We start from the raw sequence: 19,358 nt of genomic DNA on the forward strand, positions 1-19,358 counted from the left end.
AACTATCTATAAACAACTAATCCTCTCAAACTTGTCTCCAGCTTGCCATACTGCAGTTCTTAATGTGCCACCAGTTTGACTTTGAGGCACTGGACATCAACTTAAATGACTACATAATAATGTATGGATGGCTATGTCTGGATTACATTAGAGTGATCACCACACAGCAAGCAAAGCACTGGATACTGTCAGTCTGAAACTGTGCTCTTATGCTGTATGACTGTCCTTGTACTTGCAGGTGGTCACAGCATTTGATGCACTGAGAAGCATAAAGATTATCCACACAGATGTCAAACCAGACAACATAATGCTGGTTAATCATAAGGTCCATCCCCTAAGAGTCAAGCTGACTGACTTTGGCGTGGCCATTCGCAGATGTGAAGCCAAGCAGGGCATGAAATTGCAAATACTTCATTTTAGGTGAGGTCTACAGAGATTTTGATCATTATTATACCAGAGTTTTGTAGTCTGGCAGTTTTACTATAAGCAGCTGGGTGTTTTCCTGTCCATACTACCATACTACTTTATTTAGTTTATCCCTGTACTAGATTGTATTTTTAATCCTTAAAATATGACAGTGTTCCTTATACAGTATTCTGTCATGCTTTTCTGCCACAGTCAGGGCTCCAGAAATTATTTTGAGCCTTCAATTTTCAGAGGCCATTGATATGTGGTCAATGGGATGTGTGTTGGCTGCCATGATGCTCGGCTATATACTGTTCCCGGGAGAAGATGAATATGGAGTTGTAAGTCACAAAGTCACTCTTTTAATAGATCATGTACTGTTGCATGTACTCTTCTTGGAGGAACAGTTTAAATTTGCTACTTTGCTAAGTACTGTGATCAAGGTTCTACATTACATATATCACACTATACATTAGTAAAGACAGTAGTTTTAGAAATAGCATCTAAACGAAAAATGATAGGAAGCATACCTGTTGCATATTTTGCAGTAATGCTGTTTTTTTTAATCTCCAGCTAAGATTAATGGTTGAACTCCTGGGTCAACCAGAGGGCAATCTTTTGAAAGAGGGCAGAAAAAACACATTTCAGCCGGACTTACGACAAAGGCTGGAGGCTCAAGGTACTACAATTATTCATCTTTACCAATCTCTTTTCTAATTAAGATGATGTGTTTCATCGTTCCAACATTTAACCAGTTAGATTAATTACGATATGTTGAACCTTTTTTAAGACGCCTTTGGAATTCTATAAAGGAAAAATTGGCTGTTACATTGACCAAAGGTGCTACAAATTTTGCTCACTGGATCATATTAAACATGTAAGTATAGAGTAGTTGCTAACTGTTATTGTCACCATCAGTTGATGTCTTTTAATGAATCATGAGGACAAGTTTACTGCTAGCGGATTTTACCATTGTTTTCTTAACTAGATGCGTTGTTGGAAGAAGAGGAACACTGACGCCGATGGTTTGGAAAAATGTATCGAGCTTTTGAAGGCATTGCTAAACATGGATGCAGCTAAGAGAATAACTCCCAGTGGAGTCCTCACTCATCCTTTCATAGTAGGAGGCCATCACAACTCTGGGTAAGTGTGTTTGTGTGTGTGTGGTGAGATGTAAGTCATTCCGGTCATGATTTGAGTATGTGTTGTCAGACAACAGCAGGACGTGTCACTGTCAGTCTATAATTGGATCATTAATTGATTTGTGGTGGTATGTCCCGTTTCCTGGCCATCAATCTAACAGTGAGATCTTTGTCTTTTGGTAGCAATGAAGCTTCACAGGCACAGAGCATGATTGAGCCCACAGAGAAGACCAGTGCTAATAAGAGGTAAGTGTTAACTCATCCTTATCTTCCCTAGAGACGTGTGCAGTACAGAGGCCACACTTCCTGCTTTTATCAGATTCAGTCCTCCTTTTGGCTCAACACAAACTCACAGCAGACTATGTGTTGTTTCACCAACATAGTTGTGGCATAAGCCATCCTGATATCATTTTAGAGTAGTCAAGTTATTTGCAGGGTACAGTTCATTTTTTGCATAGACAAGGTGGCTGAAAGTTGGGACACTAAGGACGTGGATTGTCCTGGTCGTCTCTTTATTTGTTTCTTTGATTTAAAAAAAAAAAAAAAAAAAAAACTTCTTTGGAAAAAAATGTGCAACTACAACTCCAAAGCAGGTTTTCAGAAAAAATCCAAACACTGAGCCTAAAACTCTGTTGTGTGTTCAGTTGGCTGAAGCTTACACTGTTTAATTTCTGCATGGAAAAAGGAGTAATTTATCACTGTATGCAACAAGCTAATAGTTAACAACTCACTGACTAATTTTAGTAATAATAAGTTAAGCATTAAGTTGGAAATTTTTTTATACTTCACTAATGTTAAAATGCTAATATAAATTACAAACATCTTTATATCAGACTAAGGATAGTTTCCCTACCGTGGTCATTACGTCCAATCATTCCTCAGCCTGCAAAATCCACAGACAGTCACAGTGATGAGAGTTATATGAGGTAAGATGACTTCCGCTCCTCATCTTCATCCCTCAGATAGAGGAAACATATTTCTTTCATGACACAAACAAGGGATAATATCTTAACTTTGTGTGTGTGTTTAGAATGCTGACTCATATGAAGCAGCGATTAAGAAATGAGACATCTGAGGTGAAGGAAGATCACTGTCCAACAGTGATCTTCCTTCACCTCTTTTTTTTGAGGATGACACCACAAAGATCCACACAGACGACCACACTCCAGCTCCTGCAATGACACGCTCTGTTGTTATCAAGGTTCGTCCTGCTCAGGAGAATGCAACCAGGTGAGATGACTTCCTGTGGACATGATACTCATATTTCAGACAGAAGAGACAGTTGGGAGTATATTTATCTCTGTGTAAAGGTTACATGGCAATAAAAGAAATAACTCACAAACTGCATGTGTTTTCATTCAGTGTTTCCACAAGTGGTGGAGCTGGTTCAATTTCCACACCGCAGTCACCAAGTCCTGTCATGTCTCAGTCTGACAGCGACAGTGATGAGAGTTATACGAGGTAAGATGATTTCCTCTCCTCCTCATCTTTCACTCATCTTTGCTCTTGACAAACAGGGATAATATCCTAACTGTGTGTGTGTGTGTGTGTTTAGGTTGCTGGCTAACGTGAACAAGATCCAAAGACTTGAAGAATGGGCTTGCCCTGGTGTCTCTGATCTAAAGGACAATGGCACCACCCGCATCAACACACTACCATATTCCATCTCCTGCAATCCCACGTCCGGTAATGATCAAGGTTCATCCTGCAGCACCGGAAAACAGAGTGGAGTTGGAAAGTGAGAAGAGTGATACCAGGTGAGATGACTTCCTCTGGGGCATGATACGGGTGAAAGTTCAAGAAAATCGCAAGCTCTTTTTTAAAAGCATGATGTGTCCAAAGTTAATGGTTAATCGTGTTAAATAATCCTGACCTCAGTAGTGACCAAAATAATCGTGATTATGATTTCTGCCATAATCAAGCCGCCCTATATGTGTACCTGTGTGTTAAGTTTACACGACAATAACAGGAGTTTGTGTGTTTAGTTGCAGGCTGAATAATATATATGAATCTTCAATGGACTCCACTGAAAGTGACACATTATATATACCTGAGGAATCCACCACAACTGGTAAAAAACAGTCCTTTCTGCTTGTGTGTGAATTGTTCATTTAGAGGATGGTTGAGATATTTAACGTCCTTTTATTTTTTAGATGACACCATGACAACGAAATAGGAGGAGGAAGAGCAGCAGCAAAACAAGAAAAAAAATGAAGAACTGCTTCCGGAGTTTCTTCTCTTGGATGAAGAAGAACTTCTGCTGCTGCTGTACTGGAGGAAGGTGAGGAGTGAAAATCTGTGAAGGTTTTTATAGCATGAATGTCTCTAAAAACCTTAACAGATCTTCAATGGCAGCACGGCGGAAGGTCTTTCTGTCTGTGTGGAGTTTGCATGTTCTCCCCGTGTGTTTGCGTGGATTTCCTGCAGGTGCTCTGGTTTACTCCCACACTCCAAACACATGCAGCTTAGGTTAATTGGCCATGCTAAATTGTCACCAAAATGTATCAAATAATATTCAATCAATTAATACCTCTAATTGTCAATATGCAATTTATAGTATTCTACATTTGTCAAATTGTTTTAGCATTTAACTCTTTCCACATTTAGTATGTTTTGTATTTTTATATATTTTATCATATATTGTATTTTTTATTTTTTTTTATTTTGACCCCCCACCTGTCCCACCTCCTAGTCCCATCGCCTTCCCCATCTCAGTCAAATCAAATCATAAAAAATAGTCCAAACTATTTTAGGACTAAACAAATTATTCAATTAATTTTCTCATTCATACCTTTCTTAATCCAACCAGTAACACCCCCCCCCCCCCATACCCACCTACACCCCATACCCTCCCCCACAACTTTCAAATCCCAATAAAACTTTTTAAAAATATTCAACTTTGTTTGAACCTTTGTTATTATGGTCTATTAGTAAAAGTCTACCAGAAGAACCTTAAACAGAGTAACAAGACATATACATATACATACGTATATCATACATACTTTTTTTTACACAATCACAGTACAAGTTTCATGAAATGTTCAGCCCTTCTCAGATTTTTACAGTAGTGTGTATTGTGTTTAATCTTCAGACAAGCCTTCATATTGGATTAAAAATCTTCAATATGTGTTTGAGATAATCATGTACGGGTCACTGCGCTCCTACAGGTTGGTCAGGGTGATGCATACACAGAGGTTGGGCTCTACGGAAAAGTGATTTTTTTAAGTTGCATTACAGGAAATGTAGAATCAAGTATTTTTGGAGGTTGACCCATGGTAGAGACTAAAAGCATGGCTTAAGATATCTCATCCTCAATTATCTCACACAAATACAAATATCAATGAATATTTCAGGTGAAAATATTATTTTAAAATGACCGGCAGACAATCAACAGCTCATTAGCATTACTTTTGGGTGTGTGGGGATATAAAATCCAGATTAAAATACTTTAATGATCTGATGTGCTGCTACTATCCAATCTGAGTTTGTTTTTTATTTTGTTATACTGCCCTGCCCAAAAAAATTACATCTTTCAAACTATAAACATTACCTTTATGTCTGAAAAAGGAAGAGGAATATGTGTTTATATCTTTTATTTTTTGCTTTGCTACAAAAAACAGTCCCAGCAATATTTTGTATTACCTGATTAAAAAAACTACTACAGTTAAATACAAAATGAAATATACCAAAACTACCCAATGCTACCCAGGAAAAAAATTGGCAATAGTATAAAATGAAATGTCTTGAAGTCTACATCTACAAAAAAAAGTTAGAAAAGGTTACTTAAAAAGAAGGCAAGTATCCACCACAAAATGTGTCACTTTACCACAATCGATTTGCACGTCGTTCCTTGAATATAAAGTGATGCAAATACTTTACAATAAGTTAACGCAGGCACATCTCCCTACGACTACAGCAAAAATCAATAACAGTCAAATGTATCACATTAAATACATTTTCACTTTTTTTCCTCCTTTTTTTGGCAACAATTTCACACATCACACGGAAAATCAATCAGCAAAAAATTCTGGGTAGCAACATTTTTGGTTTCTTGAGAACAATATACGTCCTGTGTCCACAACATCAGACTGCCTGTATGAGCTTCAGAGACTTACATACTGTATTACTGTGTATTCAAATCATATAAATATATAGGAACAAAAATATACTAAAACTATTTTAATACAAAAAGGATTAATACCAAATGGAAGCTTACGATTATAAACTTCAATAACTTAAAAAAAAAATGAAAAAAGGAATACTCTCATACTTTTCAAAACATGATAATTTTTAGCCCTAATCTCCTTAATACTAAGGCTTTTTTTCTCTTCTTGATCATACAGCACTGGCAAAATAGCACTCACACCTCAGTGCCAAGAAAGCATCAAGTATAAATACTAAGAAACTCCTGTACAGTACCCATTTATGTCAAAACTACAAAATAAGTTAGTGTCAGGCAACTGTACACATTATTTACAGTTTAAATACAAAGGAAGGTACTTGTAAATGGACATGATTTAAAGTATGGAAATGTGACTTTGACATAAACATAGACTTTGGCTACAGCTGAGTCAAGAGAAAATCATATCAGCTGCAGCCAAAAATCTACCAGCAATTGGTTGGTGTGAAGTTCTTATCTTGAGTCCAGAGAAATGTTTGGTAAGTTTACCAAAGTGTGGGAAATCAATCACTAATGTTTTTTGCCTTGAAATGATGAATGATGGTGGTTGGAGTGAGGGTGGAGGGACAAAAGAAGCAGTCTCTAAGCACAGTTACAAGCCTGGAGGTGGAGAAGTAGGATAGACACATTCATTTCAGCAGCAGCCGTATCCCATCGGCACATGGTAGGAGTGTGTACAAGTAGGAATGGATGAGGAGAGACACCACCTGTTACAGCAGGTGCCAAGTAAACATTTGAGTCTCCTGCAGAGACAGAGAGAGGGCGGGGAGAGGAAGGTATTTGGTACAGGAGAGGTACGAGTTTGTGTGTTTGTGTGTGAGGGAGAGAGAGTCAGTGAGTGTCTTCAGTCTACGTCGCTGAGGTCGCTGACTGGCTCGTCCTGCACTATGCTCAGGTGGTTCATGGCACGGCTGAAGGCGATCTGGACAGCCTTGCGAATGCTGGATGTGCGTCCCTCCATCATTTTGATCTTGTCGATGGTCTTGTCCATCCCCAGAGGAACCATCTTGGATCTAGGAAGCCATTGCCTGGAAGGGGAAAACAGATTGAAAACATTACATTTTAAAATGAATACTTTAAGGGAAAATATCATGTCTCTTGCAAAAACTGGGATTTCTCACTTTAAATAAAGCTTCATTTTAAACAAACCTATATAGATCATTGGTATAAATAGATGTTTATTCTTTTTTTTGATGTTATTTCATTTCAGATGAAAAAAACATCCTGTGTCTCAACATAAACATCTTGTTGACAGATTTTGAACTCCGCTTTGTTTTTGCCACACAGCTCAACTGCCAGCTGCCTTTTTTGGATGGAAAGTAAGTGCAAGAAACTATTGTAGCTGAAAATTTGATCCAGTTAAGTTACCATGATAACAACAATGTAAGATCTGACTCTAGTATTAAGCTAGAGCAGATGCTTGGATGCTAATGGATTTTAATGAGGCTTGAAAAGGGATGCAATGAACGATTAGGTTTATTTATCAATCAATCAATTGCTTAATCTATGAAATGAAGGAAAATTCTCAAATTTGAGACACTGGAATTAGCAGATGTTTGAATATTTTCCTTAACTGTTACATCACTAGTTTGGAGAACATGCAGGCGTTCACAGACACAAAAGCACACATATGCTTAAAATCACAGGTTTTTATGCAGGCAGTTTGTCAGGGGGATGGGTGAAAACTGTGGTGAGAACTCACAGACCATTATAGTAGCAGCAATAGTAATTAGTAACAATAATCCTAAAAGTACTACTATTGCATCTGGGACTTCCTTACAATGGGAAAAACTGCTTGGTAAAAATAAGGAAAGAATATGATTAAAGAAGTTTTAATTTATGAAATCAACCAATGGGTGGTAAAGGAGAAAAAACGTTTTAACAACTGATAAAAAGTATAAAATATAAAGCTTGATGTTTCTTTGTGCATTTTGTTTAAATAATAATTTAATTACCAACATTATTTATTGGTGTATTAAATTTTCAACTTGACTAATATCCTTTTAGTGCATTTCATTACTTTCAGGGCTCAATAATGATCATAACGTAATGATGAGTGTGACACAGAGACTACAGTAGCATCTTCACACAAACATTTTCCTGCTGATGGGAGGCGAAACTTTCAATTGCCTCTTGAGGCGAGGGCCATTTGTTGTCGCTCGAAAATGTATGCTACGCAGCCACAAGAATAATGATCAGCTGACAGACAGCTTGACAGGTTTACCCTTGTCGACACCTGTGTCGACTTCAATCATTCCTACACTCACCAGCTGCGCTTGTTGTCGAAGAAGAGGACGAGGTAGAGTTTCTCTTCGGCTTTGTACTGCATCTGTTCTCCGATGCGGAGCACGTCCATGGGGGGCATGGGGATGGACACCCCGTTGTGCTGGCAGCCCACACGCGGCATGTGGGGGTCGATGATCTACACACAGCAGGGGAGGCGAGAGTTACACTCACACGCAAGCTCATGAATGCTAAAGCATGGCAAACATCTAATCGTTGGAGCATATAGTTCATGTAAATATACCAATCACACACGCTATGGCATGCTCACTACCAGCTTGTGGCAGCAGGATTCTTTCCCTTATTTGTCCTTTCATGCTAAGGTCAAATTACTGGTTAACAGTTAAAGGCTGCCACCTAGAGGAAAAACGTGTTAAAAATGCTACTAAATCCATCTTTTTCTCTCCCATCTGTCCACTTGACTCCAAAAAGAACAGCTGTCATAAAACTATTGCTTCCCCCTGTGGGATAAGACATCACATTTATGTTCCAGTGTGTCTCTATGTGAAGAGGTGGCAGCAACACTTGTGAGTAAAAAGACATTAGTCAGTGATTGTCATGCGTTCCTCTTCCCACAAACACTCACCAAGGCAGGGTAGGAAGGGTATCCGCTACATTTGGCCCAAACTAGCTTTAGGGGTTCCAATGCAACTGTTGCAGCACTAGTGGGCATCCAAATATTGCTGTTGCCAACCTCTATGGGAGCAGGAACAACATCAAACAAGTTAGGTGTGGGTTTAAAACAAACACACACAGAGCGGCACATTTGCAAAGCCATGCCACACTTTAAGTGCAAGAGCACAGAGCGAATCAGGGTGGGAAATTAACTTTGCCCTTTAAAAGCAGCAGTGAACGACAGATATTAGAATTTAGTGGCGGCTTTTACCTGTTTAATCAGCCAAATGTGAATTTTAGACGAGGGAAGAATGTCCAGATGCTGACTGGTTATATGCCAAGTGTGAGAGGCAGAGTTGCAAAGACTCGCCGGTCACTGCCAAAAGTCACAAGAACTTGGCCGGTAGCTGCTGTTAATTTCCAACCCTGCTTTTTATGTGTGTATGAATACCAAGTGTGTCTGCATGTTCTATAAAGTTAAACTTTTTAAGACCATATTGGATGCCGAGGCTAAACTGAAATATGCCTTCAATTCTCCTGTCAAAACAGTTGTAAAGATTTTAATGTTTACAGGACCTGCAGACATCCAGGAATATACACAATGAGTTCTATTACAACAGGCTGCATTGCATAAATTAATTTGTAGATGTATATATTGACCCTGTTTTAAATAAGTGAATGTCCACAGTTGCATACTTTTTCAAGCTAAATGCAAAGAATTCAACGAACCGGCGGCGATTCTTGCAGCTTTTGCGAAATTCCCATTTTCGATGCAGGCGATTAATTCACTCTTATCGTCCACAGTGTTTCTCCGGACCAACGCGGGTTTGCCTTTCCCACATTTTGGAAGACTGAGAATGGTGCTGACAACAGAACGCGACACAAAAACACAATAGGAGTCAACTGTGTGAACCAAACATCTGTTGTCATGATGACTCAAACAGAAAAGATACATTACTGACATTTTTACCCCCTAATTCTATCATGGTAGTGTTTTATTATTCAGTGTTTCTTCATTCGTGTACAGCTGCTGCTTCAGTGATCAAATGTATCTTTGATCTAGTGGATTACCTGGTGCCTCCTGGCAGACTGCTACATGAGGAGATGGAGGACTCAGAGGCACAGCGTCTACGTGGTTCCACAGGTCTGCTGGCTCTACTGGACGCTTCAAGCTCCTTCTCCTCTTCTTCTTCAAGGAAACCGCTTGACAGGCCTGAAAGGAGACGAAGGAGAAAAAAAAATAAAAAATCAAACTCCAGTTAGAAAAATTCTGGTGCAGAAGTCGTTTCTGAGCCGCTCTTGTCAAAATGTATCTGCACCAGCTACAGGTTGTTAAATCAACCTCTAATCTAATTCGAGAAAAACGATGTGTAAGAGTAAACAAGTGTCTGTGCAATTTGGGATTTGAGTGTGCAGACTTGTAGGCAGATAATTGCAATGTTTACACTGCCAGTTTCAGCTGTTGGCAGCAGAGCTAAATGCTGCTTTACTAATTTAATCAGGCGTTTAAAGAAATGTCATTCAAACTCTCACGTACAGCGACTAAAAAGAAACGTCTACCCGTGCAGACAGTTTTAAAAAACGTCCTGTCATGTCATTTCAAAGCCCATTTTTTTCCAGTGGGTTTTTCTCTGAGCTTCTTACCGGTATCGAGCCTTTTAACAGGGGACTCGCCCTCCTCTTCATGCTCTCCATCCCCTCCCTCATCCTCGCTGTCTCTGCCACCACTGTGCTTCCGCTTCTTGCCATGAAGCAGCGTCTCCAGCCTGGGTATGACCACTGACAGGAAGGATTTGGAGCCCAGCTGCGCGCCGTCTTCGTCTTCCTCCTCCCCCTCCACCTCCCCTTCCTCGCCCTTTTCTCTGTCAGCTCCGTCAGCGTCCTTCTCTCCACTCCTCGGGGGCTTGTGTGGACTGGAGGCCTTCGATTTGCGGAAGAGCACGGCGGTCCGGCGGTTCACGGTGCCCGTGGGCTCAGCGAGAGTGGACGTGGCCACCACGCTCACGTCTTTGTCTAGCAAAGAATTCTGGAGGCTGTCGTGGGAGTGGCCATTGAGGCGCGGGGCCAATGACAGCAGGTCCGGTATTTCCCTGTCGAACTTGGCGCCCTTGCCATGAGTTTTGTCTTCGCAGTACGGGGCAGCGTCGATTGGTTTGAGGGTGGGGGGTTCGGGGTCTGTGTCTGAGTGGATGAGAGGAGGAATAGAGTCTGAAGGCTCCAGTTTAGGAGGAAGAGATTTGTCTCCTGGAGGGTAGGAGAAGGGAAAAAAAGCACTCATAAACCATTCACGGCTGGAATTTTTCCACTTTTTACAGCTAACATTCATCATTTAAACTGTGACCATTAAGTGTAAAACACATTATTCATGTGGGGCACACAGGCTGTTTTTATAGTTTTTGATTATTAGGCACAATTGTATTTTCTTTGGTTTTTGGGTGCAGTGCATCAGATTCTATTATTTATATTCATGTATTTTTCCTTTTACAATATTTATACTTTGTTCTTGTGTTTGCAGAAATGCTGACGCTGCAAATGATCATATGGCTTTTAGGTTTATCATATAAGAGAAACAAGGCTCCATTTAGCAATATACTGCAGCATTCCTATAAATAAAAATATGAGAACAAAATCACTTCTACGTTTCTTTTTTTTCCACTTGCTCATTATAATGCCATCTTCACCAGACTTAATGTGACTGCTGCGAGTTTGAGCGTGAAAAAGCTACTGCACAGACACAGTGTGATCCCATCATTGTGTTATGACTGTTTACAAATGTGAGCTGTGATTCTGGTACTGGCAGGCGTTCAGTTGGGAACATGAGGTGTGCTCATTTGGTCCGTTCAGGGATCAGTTTCAGGAGACTACACAAAGATGTTGTGAGGATGCACCTATAACCTGTTTTCTCTGCCGATAAAGCACAAACATCACCTCTATGTTATCCTTAAGATGTCACTATCTGGTTCTGTGATTTGGGATAAAGAGTTCACAAAAGGTTTTGTCTGTTCTTTTCGGTAAGCCTCTTGAGCAATTTTCAGTTTCAACAAAACTTGCAGATTCTTTGCCTGCTGTAGACTGTGCAGCTCTTAACATTGCAAATGTTTAAGTGTAATGATTATGTGTTATAGTACTAAAAGCACCTAGGAGACTACACCTCTATGTTTAGACATAATGGGGAGGAGGGAAACAACATGTGACTTTTTAGCTCTGTGAGGCCATGTTTTGTGTTTGGGGTTGTGGGGTTAATCTTTTGTTAATCACAAATATATCAGTATCGGCATGTATGTTGTCCGATGTGAGCTATTTTTTAAGGTTTTAATAATTCAAGTTTAATATATCCAATTACCCATATCTTTTGTCATATGTGTTTGATAACCACATTTGAGAGATCACTGCAAAAAATGTGTGTTTATATATATATATGTATTCTGTATATATTATAAGATTATCAGCGTATTTCTTCATTGGAATTTTATTAATCTCTCATATCAGTATTGGCCCTAAAATCCAGTATTGGTCGGGCCTTACTGAAAACGTGAAGAGCACAGAAAACCAGATAATTTAACTTCATTATAAAGCTGAAACAAATCAATACATACCCTCATCGTCTGGGACGTGTCCATTAGTCTTTAATTTTTCCGCTTTAGGTTTACTAGACTCTGGCTGGTAGGGAACTGATGAAGATGATGCAGATGTGGAAGGGGCTGTGGAGGGAGAGCGGTGGTGGTGGTGGTGGTGATGGTGGTGGTGGTGGTGATGGTGATGGTGGTGGGAGGGTAGGACTCTCTTTAGGCTCATTTCGTTGCGCACGTCATTGATGGTCTTTTTTAACAGCTTGATGCGTTTGCTCCGGGAGGGGCTGGACTTCATGGCGCAGGTCAGATCGAACTTCTCCAGTAGCTGCTGTAGCTGCTTGTCCAGTGACAGGTGCTCCCGATTGGCTGGCACGAGCAGGTGATCCACTAAAGAGAGAATTGAAGCAATCAGCACAAGATTAAAAGTTGAGTTTTTTTCAGCACATTTTATTTGTTTTTCACAATTCACAAACGCAGAGATGTATCTTTGCTTCTAGCGTACCGTCCTCCCAAGAAAAGGATGGCGGTGCTTTGATTTCAGGAGCTTCCGTCAGATGCATGCCGCTTTCCATGTCGAAGCCGATCCTTTCCACCTCGCGCCGCGCCTTTCTAAGCAGCGCCCCGCCCTGGTCTCGGAGTCGAACAGCAGCCCGGTAGAAATATGTATCCTTCGAGTTGTATTTCATGCAGTTGTCAACAATGAGGTTGAAGTCATGCTCAAACTGCTCCAAGTTGCAGTAGCTCTGGGCATCGATTCGCTGCCGCATGGTGGAGAAATCCATCGGGTGCTTGATGTGGTCGAGGTAGTCGGGCACCTACAGGAAACAGTAGATATATAAAAGTTATTTTCAAGCTAAACAAAAAAGGAGAAAATATCATTGTACTTTACACATCTTTTTTTTTTACCAGATCTGAATATGTTACATGCAGCATCTAATGTAATTTATGTCGGCAGGTGCTATTACTCTGTTGTATGTAAAACAGCTTTTATTAACACTATACTCAAGAGTATAACATAGTTCCTAAACTAAACAGTCTCATTGTGAACAAAACCTGTTGCACAACTCATCCAGAACATGAAAAGTCAACTAGTACTGAACTGAAACAATCAAAAGCTGCGCCCAACGTGGGGCTCGAACCCACGACCCTGAGATTAAGAGTCTCATGCTCTACCGACTGAGCTAGCCGGGCTTACAGTAAGAGACACCCTTCAATTTTTACAGACATAGCCATCTGCCCGTGGCCCTAACTCTCAAGTTACACAGCAGTTAACAGGAAGTCACATTGCTCAACACTGACTACTCGGGGGGATGGGGTTGTTGATTTATAACTTAAGTCACCATGATTGGATCCTGTGCAGCAGAGTGAGTGGTTGTCTGCTGGTTGCAAGTCTCTGTGGTGTGTTCGAGTTCAACTTTTGCCAGAGGTGGGGCGGTGTGAAGGAAAGAAAAAGCCTGTGGTTATTCTATTTTTGTGTGTCGGTTGTTTGAGGTCTGTATGGTGTGACGCGGCCAAGCTGAAATCAATGATTCGCTTAACAAGGTTAAGCGATCATTACGCTGTTCTGACTTTCCCTTAAATTCCTGTGTACACTTTGCTAAGCTAAAAGCAGAAAAACAGATAGATATAAAAAAAAACTTGCTTGGGTTTCAGTCAACTTTAAGTATTTAAACCCTGGATTATGTTTCATGTTGTTGCGAAAAGAAATTTAAACAATCACCAGCCAAGTATAGCACCGGAAAACTGGTAAAACAGACCTGATGTTGTTGGTGGCCTTTCATCCTGACAATAGCACAATAGAATCATGCAAGACACCGTGTTGCTACATGGTACAAGTGCTGAACATGATGAAATATAAACCAGTGAGTCCAGTTTCAGTGTATCAAACAGCAAGTCACTGTATGGCAGTTTAAAAACACTGTTTTCATTTAAAGCTGGATTGAACACCTCTTGAAGCACATTCACATAAAAAAATCCCTTGTGAAATTAAACTGTTGTGTAAAAAAAAAAGGTAAGTTACAACATATTCTTGCATGGGTGAACAGTATGTGTTAAATCCAGTTTTAAAGCATCTACTGAAGTTCACCTCGTTGACATCAACCGGCTGGGCGAAGATCTTGGCTTGGTCTTTAGCCAGGAGCTGGTCCAAGAGGGCTCTGAGCAAAATACTGAAGGGAGTCAGCTGCATCTCAAGAAGAGTCTCCTGGAACTTAATCTGCATCAGGATGCAAAAGAAAACCATTAGCAGATGAGATAGTTTCATTCATTTTGCATATCTAGCTGTTGCCTTGCAAAATTTCTCCCACTCCTGCTTAAATATTCAAACAGTTAAACATCCATCCACTTACCTCTTCCCTCTTGAGCTTCTCCCTCTTGCGGATTAGCTCCAGCAGCAGCCGGGCTCTCTCCAGGTCGTGCCGGAGCCGGTGCCATTCCTTCAGTTGGTCCTTCAGTGCTCTGGTCTCCTCCTCATTCTGCTTCTGCAGACGAGAATTGACATAGAAATAAATGCACTGAAGAATAGAGTGGAATAGATAACATATAACAGCAACAGCATACAGGGCAAAACAATAAAATTGTGAATGATTGACACTTTATGACACATATTTCATGTTTTACAAACTACTTGTTCCATAGTAGAAAGCAAAAAGAAGACTCAAAGTCTTCTGTGATTGACTGACTGATGAACAAACCGGTTGCGCATTCTTCTGAGACTGCAGGCTTGTCTGGAGGCGTCTGATCAGGGGAAGCCCATTCCTGGATTGCCTTTTAAGAGTCCAGTAATTTAGAACCAGCTCCACAAACGCTTTCTTCTTCTGGATAGACACCTGGTTGAGAATATTTTGTAACCTAGGGGACGGGAAAAACGGTTATTAGAAGGATACTGCCAGATAACTAGCAAGAGTCAGTACTTGAGCAGTCAAGTTAGTCAAGAAAACAGACAACGGGAACATACTGGTTTCCTGTGGTTGTGGTTTTCAGACTAATAATAAAACTCAACAGCCACACAGAATTTAACCGCCATTTCACACTAACAGTTCACTGAGGGCAAACATTAGCCAGGGTCCCATTTTCAAAGCCACGTGCCCTACAGGTGTTCTCCAAAGAGACAGAAGTTCCTCTCTGTTCCATTGCTCACACACTCATCAAGTATAAATGTAAACATAACTTTATCTTCTTAAATATAGAGATAAATAACAAAATATTACATCTTCCACCCTTAACATAGCTCATATCTATACCTGTGAGCAGGAAAAGTAGGCACAGTAACTGGGGCTGGTTCTTCACTTTCAACTTCAGGCTCAGGCTCAGGCTTCTTACTCTTACTCTTCTTCTTCTGTTTTCCTTTTGACTGTCCTTTACCGACTCCTCTCCCCTTGTCCACTTTCTTACACAGTCCGTTTTTAGGCTTGGCATCATCATAGATTGTAAGTGGCCTCCTTACGCAGCCATTAGGTGTGTGAGCTCCACAGTAGGCTGTCTTTTTCACAGAGAAGGTGGGCTCACCCGTCTCTGTTACGTCTTTGATAGGCTCCATCTTCATGAAGAGACCAGCCTTTTGGGCACAGCTGACGTGGAAGGCGGTGTAACAGTTGGCTTTGTGGCACTGGATGCATGCCCCAACGCCTTTTTCTTTACACAAGTAGCAGGTGAGCTTCCAGCGGGCTGGGGGAATGTGGCTGATGCCATCAATGGGTTCGATGAAGGTTGTGTTAGAGAAGCCGACCTCAGGGACCCAAAGGGCGCATACAACGTGGCCCCAGCGGTCATCTTCTGTCTTTTTTACTGCTCCACCCTTGCTGGGACAAAGGATGCAGTCTGCAGGTTGGGTGGGTGACTGGAGGCAATGTCTGCAGAGCCACTGGCCCTCAGGAATGTAGGGAACGCCGTAACATTCCTGGTGTACGGCCACGTTGCACATATCACAAAATAGAATAGCGTTGCTGTTGTGACACTCGCCGTCCATACAGATGCAGCAGACAGCATCATCGTCAATGGGAGCTTGCTTTTCACTGCTTTTATCCAAGCTCTCCAGGTACGATTCTTTCTCAAAGCGATCAACCAGGAACTCAAAAACGTTGTGAGAGATCTGACTGATCCCTTCACTTCTTCGTTTTTCATTGACCAAATCAAGCCAGGCGTAATCTTCCTCGTCCATGTCGTACTCCGTCTCCTCGTCCAGTTCTTCTTCAGTCTTCTCTTGATATTTATAAAAGGCAGCTGGACGCTTAGGAACTGCTGGAAGGTTATATTCCACAGTACGAAATTTAGGGTCTGGAAGAGTCGGACCGGCGATACCACCGACATGATGTCCGCCTCCCTCTCCATGACTGGTGATGCCCAGTGCAGCGTTTCTCTTCTCCTGGTTGTTTTTTAGTCTGACTGACCTCAAGAGGACCTGTTGCTGCGGTTTATCAGCATTCTCCTTATTGCTGGTGCACTCCATCATCTCCTGCACCATGGGGTTATCGTCCGCGATCACCTCCATCTTGTCATATACGCTGAGCCGATGGACGCGTCCATCGATATCAAGCTCCACCATACGCTGTGCCTGGGCGTAAGTCAGGATCTGCTTGTTGGGGGAAGGTTTGATGGGAGATGGCGGCCTCTGCGGCACCGCAACCCGGTGCTGCCGAGCTTTCTTCTTCATCTTGAAGCTCCGTGTTGCTGTGGAGACAGAGAAAGGACAGAAACAGTTTGAGGTCTGCATGCATTTCACTGCAGTCAATTAAATTATATGAAGAGCAGAGGACGTCCAATTCAGTGTTTTGAGGCAGTCGTCTTATAGGGGTTAGGAAAACAACAACCACAAGCAATTATTGGTGCAGTATCAAAGTGTAATGAGTTCCCTGCAAATGAGATAACAAATAAGATATTTGTGCGTGTAATAGATGTATTATAGTTACCTGCTATGCTAATGTCCTGTTGTACACTGATACATAAGCTCTTCAAATTTAAACATCCGGTCCAAAACAGTCAAAAAGAAGTGTGACACTGTGTGATCTAAATGCACTGGGTTAACTTTAACCTTCCCAGCAGACTAAGAAAAGCAAAAGGGAGGTGCAGCTTTCATTGGTGTCACTGCCTCGGACTAGAGTGACTATTTATGTTGTGAAATATAATGAAGCCACTAGCCAGCTGTACGTTAGTTTTTTTTTTTTTTTTTTTTTATCAATGAGAGGCATTTAAACGCGGTGGGAGGCGGCCAAGCAGGGCACCGTGAATACGACTGCACCGGAACTTAGCGCCTGGCTATTTGGTGCAGAGATAAGATGACCCTTTTCACTCACAACTCACAAAGTGGCCAAGTTGCTAACAATAACATTAGCCAGCCAGCTAACTAGCAAGACGGGCTAGCCACCCCCCCTTAAACAGAGCAAATGGCGTCAAACAAAACAGGAGCTCTTTAAAAAACGTTTACGTCGCTTGGTAACCGTGTAAAGCTAAAAAACAACAAATGCACCGAGAGCCTCCTTGCAGTTCACACATAAAGCACATACATTCAAATAAACCCAAACAAAAACACATACCTGGGCTTCACGAACAGCTTTGCTAGTTGAAGCAGACGGTAGCTAGCCAGCAGCCTTACAAAGCAATGGCGACACGGCCTGCTAAGCGGCTCTATTTCCTCACACAATGTTCTCATCCAACGGGCGATACTGGGGTGTTTTCAGCTACTCATAAAAAAGAGAAAAGATGGCTGCTTGGTGCCTGTTAGGTTTCGATAGTAGGTTCTACAGTGGATACAGTTATCTGCTTTGTGGACCATTCATAGGCTAGAGAGTCTGTCGCTAGCCACAGTCGACCAGGAGCAAACAGCAGCAGCAGCAGTACGGACGGCTCATCCCCCAACACAACAATGCGTTTGAGCAGACAACTCCCACCCGTACGCACTACTCTACGTGTGACGCTAGAGGTCATGTTGGTGGTGAGTCGCAGATTTCACACAAAAGCCCATCTGTCTGTCACACAATCAATGCATTTGCCTTTTTTTGTCGATCCTTACGAGGCTGCACACGCACAAAGCTGCAAACAAAGCGCGAATCAGGGCAGTAGCACTATCTGGGTCAGCTGAGACACATATAGTATAGCTCTGTGAGCAGGGATGGATTATGTATAAATGAATGAGTTGCTACGTCTCAGTGATGCATTGCCTTGTTTGATTCAGCATTTCTCCTCTAGTCACAGTCAGAGGACAGTCAGGACACACGCAAGAACAACAACAAACCAGTTGCGATGCCCCACCCTGACCAGTTCGCCCAGTATTGTCCTTGAGGTCAAGAAACCCCCTGTCGGTTTAACACACTAACCTATTGTGTCTTGTAAATACGACAAGTTCCCTTTTGTTTTTTTAAATCCCAGACTGACCGTGAATGCAACTTACAGCAGCAGCTATTGAACACTTGAGTTCAGTGCAACAAGCTGTATTTTCAATGTGTGTTAATGTGTAAACTAACAGTTATTAAGCTGCTGCTGAAAACTAGCTTTTTGAACTATTATTATTATTGTTGTTATTATTAGTAGTCGTAGTCGTAGTAGTAGTAGTAGTAGTAGTAGTAGTAGAAGTATTGCAGAGTAGTAGGCTATTACGAGTTTATTTATTTATGATTACAGTAGTATTATAGATATTGTTATTGTTGTTATTATTATTATTATTATTATTATCATTATTATTATTAGTAGTAGTAGTTGTAGTAGTAGTAGTATTGCACAGTAGCATTATGGGTTTATTTATACATATATTGTTATTATATATATATATATATATATTACAGTTATTACAGTTATTGTTATTATTAGTAGTAGTTGTAGGAGTCATGGTATTGGTAGTATTACATATTACATACATATTATGAGTTCATTTATTTATCTATTTATTACCAAAGTAAAAAAAAAAAAAATACTAGGTACTAGTTAAGTGGACTCAATACTGATCTCATATGTTGTATTAAAAAGCTCACATAGAACACTCATTTTCTGCATTATTAATAAGTAGTCACGTCGTAATTCTATCACAAACATAATAATAGTAATATCAGATGTAACCACCAGTAGCTTTGAAGCCAATCACTTCCAGCCATTTCCTCCTCAAAAAAGAGGCAGTTTCATTCCAAGTATATGTGATTCTTCCTTCAAAATAAACACAATCGTTTGCACAAT

General features: G+C 41.0%; 1 protein-coding gene across 3 annotated transcripts; it reads right to left on the reverse strand.

Moving 5' to 3' along the window:
* Nucleotides 1-5,068: 5,068 nt before the first annotated feature.
* brd1a (bromodomain containing 1a) lies at nucleotides 5,069-18,030 on the reverse strand. 3 transcript variants are annotated; one of them, XM_062443768.1, is made up of 13 exons: nucleotides 17,729-18,030; nucleotides 15,440-16,865; nucleotides 14,891-15,047; nucleotides 14,546-14,677; nucleotides 14,284-14,412; nucleotides 12,700-13,012; nucleotides 12,222-12,584; nucleotides 10,270-10,869; nucleotides 9,697-9,838; nucleotides 9,355-9,488; nucleotides 8,597-8,706; nucleotides 7,995-8,149; nucleotides 5,069-6,755 (listed from the first exon to the last, which is right to left on the reverse strand). In XM_062443768.1, exons 2-13 carry the CDS (start codon nucleotides 16,846-16,848, stop codon nucleotides 6,572-6,574), a joined length of 3,828 nt encoding a protein of 1,275 aa, XP_062299752.1. In that variant the 5' UTR covers nucleotides 16,849-16,865; nucleotides 17,729-18,030; the 3' UTR covers nucleotides 5,069-6,571. The 3 variants fall into 3 exon arrangements, 2 of the variants coding, with proteins under 2 accessions (XP_062299752.1, XP_062299753.1); XM_062443769.1 differs by lacking the exon at nucleotides 8,597-8,706 and having other exon boundaries at nucleotides 6,597-6,755; XR_009927843.1 differs by lacking the exon at nucleotides 5,069-6,755 and having other exon boundaries at nucleotides 8,125-8,149; nucleotides 9,322-9,488.
* Nucleotides 18,031-19,358: the final 1,328 nt, after the last annotated feature.

Source organism: Scomber scombrus, chromosome 22, assembly GCF_963691925.1.
Source record: "Scomber scombrus chromosome 22, fScoSco1.1, whole genome shotgun sequence".
Classification (NCBI taxonomy): Eukaryota; Metazoa; Chordata; class Actinopteri; order Scombriformes; family Scombridae; genus Scomber; species Scomber scombrus.